At 45.1% G+C, this 6230-nt stretch overlaps 2 protein-coding genes across 3 annotated transcripts in view; one reads left to right on the plus strand and one right to left on the minus strand.

Moving 5' to 3' along the window:
- Itgae (integrin subunit alpha E) overlaps positions 1–6230 on the plus strand; it is a 56664-nt gene that overhangs the window by 43112 nt on the left and 7322 nt on the right. The window contains exons 22-26 of the mRNA XM_010611374.3: positions 671–769; positions 1280–1359; positions 2112–2186; positions 2687–2750; positions 2840–2947. Coding sequence (XP_010609676.1) covers positions 671–769; positions 1280–1359; positions 2112–2186; positions 2687–2750; positions 2840–2947 — 426 coding nt within the window. The remainder of the gene's footprint in view (positions 1–670; positions 770–1279; positions 1360–2111; positions 2187–2686; positions 2751–2839; positions 2948–6230) is intronic.
- Haspin (histone H3 associated protein kinase) overlaps positions 2962–6230 on the minus strand; it is a 3397-nt gene continuing 128 nt past the window's right edge. The window contains exon 2 of one of the 2 annotated variants that reach the window (XM_010611372.3): positions 2962–6230. In XM_010611372.3, the coding sequence (XP_010609674.1) occupies positions 3993–6230 (2238 nt within the window). In that variant the 3' untranslated portion in view covers positions 2962–3992. The other variant, XM_010611373.3, reaches the window with a different exon arrangement.

Here is a 6230-nt window from a genome sequence, read left to right on the forward strand (position 1 = left end):
CTGGGCAGTCTCACCTAAACTCCATCCACTCCGACAATCCTTTAATAACTCTGGCTTTTCCTTTGTTGGTGAAATTCCTACCTGCAGTATACTTTTCCTCATTTGCAATGAGTCAGTAGACTTGACTTTGTTGCAACTACAGGTTTGTCTTCCGTGGGCTAGAATAGCATCCATTATATGAAAAAAACCCAAAATTATCTCCTGTGCATCTAGAATAGAATTAGTGGTGTGCAATGTGTGGGAGAATTGTTTCCTATGTTCAGTGGTCCAGATGAAGAACCACGGTTGAAAGGCTAACAGCAGTGTTTGAGCCCATGCTGGCTTCCGTTCCATCTCTGTGTGTAACATTTGCATTGGTCCACAGCCCAGTTCAAATGTCTCTTCCCGTGAGGATTTTACAGGGCCCTCCGGTTTGGAATTCACCTTTCTCCACTGTTCCTCTCTTGAACCACCCCCTCCCCCAGGCTGTATTTCAAATTCTTCAATTTTTCTACTGCTGTGCCCTCCTGACTAGCTTGAGAAAGACAGGGGCCAAGTCTCATTGATTATATCCCTAGCTCCAGGCAGGGTATCTGGCATGGAGAAGAAAAAAATCGGTGAATGTTTGTGGAATTGGTGTGAGAAAACTGCTCTTTTGCTCCTTAAGAAGTGTCTTATTCTGTGTCAACAGCCTCCCTCTCCAAACATTCAGTGTGCTGACCCTAAGCCAGTTGCGTCCGTCCTTGTCATGAACTGCAAGATTGGTTACCCCATACTCAAGAGGTCATCTGTAAGTCTATCCTGACTGCTGGGTCTTCTCGCTACCCTGGAGCTGGTGTTATCTACATCCCGGTCTCTTTCGAGTCTCTGACTTGTGGTCTCTGTGCTTCCCTTTACTGAAGTCAACCCCTGGCTGTGCTCAGAACTGCTAAATTTACTCTGAAAGGAAGGATTGGTAGCGGGGTAGTTTGAGTATAGAGCCACAGACAGTGTTGGCTCATCCCAGGGAAGCAGAATGAAGTTGGGGAGGGGCATCAGGCCAAATTCTTTGTGCTGCAGGAAACCTTCACAGTGGTTTCCTAAACTATAGAAGGGGAACCAGAAGCGGAGCAATGCTGCTCACTCCATATTTGCATGGTGAAGTGCACATGAAATAATGGGATGATGTGTGGAAGTATGTTATGCTACAGAAATGTGAGGAATCTAAGTTATGTTTCTTATGTCCACTTAATACTAAGCAGTTGTAATTGTGAGTGACAAAGAGAGGAATCAAGTGACCATCTTTCCCCCTTTACAATAGGTAAATATGTCAGTAGTTTGGCAGCTGGAGGAGAGTATCTTTCCAAACAGAACAGCAGACATCACTGTGACCATCGGCAAGTAAGTAGTGCCTGTGTTGCAGCAAACACAGGCTGTTTTCTTGGAAATCTCTCCTGACAGCCAGCACCAACCAAATGCTGAGAGCTACAGGGAGAAGAGGAACCTCAGTGGGTCCACAGAAGTCTTCTGTATCCCCACAGTGACATCATATTATCAGATATTTAAAATACTCTTTTATTCACACAAAGTAAAACTATGGTATAGTGGGGTGGAATGAACTTTGAACTAGATTTCTGGTTCTCGTTTATTTAACTTTGGAATAACTGCAAAATCTCCACGTTTAGAGGTTTTAAGACTCAAGCAGGGGTGGTTCTGTTCCCAGAGGCAATGCCTGGAGACTTTTGTTTCACTGTGTAGCCCAGGCTGGCCTTGACCTTGTGGTAATTCTTCTGTCTCAGCCTCCTGAGTGCTGGGCTTCTAGGCGGCACCACCACATCCGGTTCCTGGATTTTTGTCATGATTTAGGAGGTGCCTCGGTTATCTACTAGATAGAGATGAGGGATGCTGCTAAACAATGTACAGACAATTTAAAAAACTATCTGTCCCCAAATGTCAATAGTGTGGAGTCTGAGAACAATCTTTAAAAAATCAATCATTTCTCTAAGTGTGGTCTTCTAGTGATTATTTTGCACTCTATTGCATATCTAAGAATTTTCTTAATCTAACACCCCTTCCACGTCCCCATGATCCTAGGAAGCCAGGCTATAGAAGCAACTGTTACATATACAGCTGTGAACTAATTTTATTTCCAGTTCTAATGGAAGATCTTTGGCCAGAAAGACCCACAATCTTCAATTCCGGCATGCCTTCATTGCAGCTCTCTCCAAGTAAGTACTCCCAAGGCACCTGTATGACCGCCATGCACAGAGGACAACTTCAGGGAGTCCCTCTTGTGGGAGGAAACAGCAGTCAGGGTAGATATGGGCAATGTTCTTCTCTAAGATGAGGCTGCTTAGAATCCAAGCTCCAACACTGATCGCTAGAGCATGAGTTGCTTCTAGAAACCCCATAATGGTCATCAGAGCAGTACCGACTGGTCTTGCTACAAAAGGGAATTGATGTGATGCTATAGAGGAAAAGAAGGGCTGTGGGATTGGGAAGTAAGGAGGGAAAAAAGTAATGTTACTGTGAAGACTGCTAACTAGAAAATGAACTTGCCCAACTATATGCATTGCAAATACCCCACCTCACCCACTCTCTAGACATTCAGCTTTGATCCCTAGTAAGGACCTGGTACCCTTGTCCTAGTGTATCCAATTGGAAGCATTCAAGCCCACTCAAAACATGAAGAGAACCTTGGGGCTAACACATGTCCTCTCAATTGCAGATCATCAGTGATGTACATGAACACAAGCCGGGGGCTTTCTGACCATAAAGAATTCCTTTTCAATGTAAGCACTTAGTCCATGCAAAATTTACGTCTATACATTTGGCAAAGAAGCATGAGCTTTGACTTCTTGCTCCGATTTTTATTTGGCAGATACATGGAGAAAACCTCTTTGGAGCTCGATTCCAGTTGCAAATTTGTGTACCAATTAAATTACAAGGTGTTGAGGTTGTAAGAGTGAAGAACCTGACAAAGATTCAGGTACTTAAAAGACAATTCTTTATTATGATCACATCTCTTTTCATATCAACTATGGATTCTCAAAGGTATAAAACTACAGCTTTGGGTGCATGCCTCTGATCCTCCTGAGTGCTGGGAGGCTAAGGCAGTAATGAGTTCAAACCCAGACTGGGCAATTTTTAACTTAGTGAGACCTTGTCCCAAAACAAATTAAAAAGAGGCCCAGTACTATAAAATCTAGACATTTAGCAAAGTAAAAAACAAGGTTAACCATGAGAAAATTTAGAAGTTACCAGTCATGTCTAGGAGGAATATCAACCACTCAGATCTGGTTTTCTTCTTGACAAAAAATAAGCAAAAATTCAAATATTAGTAACCACGGAGAATTTCTCCTTTAAAAATTGAGAAATCCTGCTCTGTTTCTATGTACCTGGTGAGTGAGCCTGGTAAACATGACATTTCATACCCTTATAGTTTACTTTGCTTTTTTATCCCTCTAGTTTCTTTCTTGGTCTCTGCTTTGCTACAGTCTGTTTTCAGTGTTTGGTCTCTTCCTCTGGTTTCCAAAGCCAGCTTTGAAACCTAAAGCAACAGGATCAGTGTAACTAATGCCTGGGCTGCACCCTGCTGACAATTAGAGGATTTGTAAGTCACAAACATTTGTTCTCGTATGCAGTTTATTCACTGATTTTTTTTCTTTGAACCTAAGATTCCTCTAATGGCTTAACTGTGGATGTAGACAAGTATTGACAATATAATGCACATAACATTTTGGTGCCATGCATAGCACATCAGTGAAGGAGCTGATGCGACACGACCTGATACAGACCAATTTAGAGTATGTCCTCTAAATTGTAATTTATTTTTAAGAACATTAACAGCAAGTTCAATCATTTCAACAAACTTTTTTTTTTCCATTTGAAAACAAAATTGTTTGAAAAGCTGATTGGAAACATGTAAGAATGGGAACTCTACCTTTACCGTGCTCTAGGGATGGAGACTGAAAACAATACCGGAGGTTTTAAGACCAGTGCCCTGACTTTGGGGCAGTAAGACACATTTTTGCTTACTGAAACAGACTGTGTTGGCAAAGCAGGTCGGTGGCAGAACTGAAGTTAAGCACTGTCCTATAGAAATGCTGGATTTTTTTCTTCATTTGCTTCAAGGCAGGGGTGTTATATTTTCTCTTAAAGGTCATATGATTCAGGATCTTGTCTGTGAGGTAATGTAGCCAGAGCACATTATTATAAGGGTGATATTCACACCAGCAGTTGTTGTTCTCTTTTCTCATAAGCCTGTAGATTTCAAACTGGTAGTCACCTTCACCTGTAAATAGGTCTTCATCCATAGAAATGTCACAGAAAACCACAATTCCATCCCGCTCCAAGCGTGACAGGGTGTAGTCAATGATGTTGACTTGCAGCCCATGGGTAGGGATTGTGCTTGTCTTCCCATTGAGGGTGTAGTGGAGCTCTCTGAGGTGGGTTTTCTTTAGGAGCACATTCCCCCAGTGTAAGTCTCGGTGCTCAAAGTGTAGTGATGCCTCAGCCACTGCAAGGGATGCTGTGATCTGGTGTAGAATGCTCTTTGCAGTAGCTATGGAAGACAACTTTGTTTTCATTTGCTCTAAGTCAATCCCACCAAACTCAAATTCCAATATAATGAAGAGTTGGTCTTCCTCAAAAAAGTCGGGCCGGTCATTTGCAGACCCCTTGGTTGAGTTATAGTGATCCCAGGCTTTGAGCAGTAAGGGAGGGTAAGAACCTTGAACACAATGCACTGAGTTCAGCCCAATAAAGCCTTCTGTATGGTTGTACACCTCACCAGACAAGAGGCTCAACTCTTTGGAGATGATGATCTCTGGTAGGATTTCCTCAAAGGTTTTCTGATGGGATCCATTCACTAAACCTGCTCCTTCAATAGCAATGATTTTTAGAGCTACAGGTATGTTATCAGTAATTGTTTGAAACACTTCACCAAACACCCCTTCCCCAATCTTCTCACAACGTTCTAGTTTTTCTGAGGAAAGGCAGTAACTAAAGGGGATAGGGCCTTCCTGATTGCATTCCCCATAAACCTTTTTAGCATCAGATGCCTTTTTGTCTCCAACACGTGGACTCCTTAAAGGGCTTAGCAAATACATAGAAGAGGAGTGCCAAGGGTCTAGAGCACTATTTGTTCTATTCATGGTAGAGAGGCTTGAATTTTCTGAGATGAGGGACCCAGACAGAGAACTGGCAACGGTATAGCTGCTGCACCCCTCTGATATATCAGTCACAACTTTCTTTTTGTGCAAACTGAAGGAGGCCTTGGTTTTAACCCAAGAGCAGGCCTGAGAAGTCAGGTCCTGGGAGAGGAACGAATCCTTCCCCATCTTTTGATCCTTTTTTAAATTGTGGTAATGGATGACAGAGGTTTCCACTTGTTGATGTTTCCTTTTCTGGCTTAGCCCAGTTCTCTTAGGTCTGTTGATTTTCCTAGATACAACTAGGCCCTTGCAACCACTGGCCTCCTCACAGTCTTTCCCGATGGCTCCCTGAGACCCCAGCTTTTGAAAGGAGGACTGGTCTGTAGTCCTCTTCTTACCTGTGCTTCTTAGACCTAAGCTTTCCAGCCTGTTTCTTGTCAGTTGTCTTTTACAATGCGACTCCCTCATATTTTTCTCATCTGTCCCAAACTCCGAATCCTCTGGGTTTTCTGAGTCCATAAGGCTAAAGGGCGCTGACCTCAGGCTGGCACGAGCTCTGTGGACCATCCTGTTGAACCCACCTCCTTTTGATGCTTCCTGGGAGGAGGGGACAGATGCCTGGCCCTGTGAGGCAGCCGGGACGTGGAAACCGCTCGTGACAGTAGAGGCCGCATCTGGGGAGGCAGAGGAGCCGATGGAGATGATACTGTCCCGTGGCACGGGCGGTCCGAGGTCGGTCGAGGCCGGGGCGCTGAACAGGGAGGCACTGGTGCCCAGCTCCTCGCCGTCCCTGGGCGGGCTGCTCACGCTGAGGTCCGGGCTGAGGCGATCCAGGTGGCTGCTGGGGAAAGGAGGTGGTCGGAGCGGGTCACACGGTGTGCTGCATTTTTGCGGCGGCCGAGGTCGCAGCCTCATGCGTCTCGGGGTCTCGGCTAGCGTCGGCCGGCCCTTGGAAATTCTGCCGCCAGGACGCCTCCGCCGTCGGCCGACCGGGCTGCAGGGGAAGTCAGGGTCGTCAGGATCGTCGGAAGCAAAAGACTGTGAGGGGCTGCTGCTGTTGGCGTCGCTGCTGCTAAACAAATGCTCCTGCTCCTGAGGCGGGAACCACCGCGCGGC

Source organism: Fukomys damarensis, unplaced genomic scaffold (assembly GCF_012274545.1).
Source record: "Fukomys damarensis isolate Sample0158 unplaced genomic scaffold, DMR_v1.0_HiC HiC_scaffold_13, whole genome shotgun sequence".
Taxonomy (NCBI): domain Eukaryota; kingdom Metazoa; phylum Chordata; class Mammalia; order Rodentia; family Bathyergidae; genus Fukomys; species Fukomys damarensis.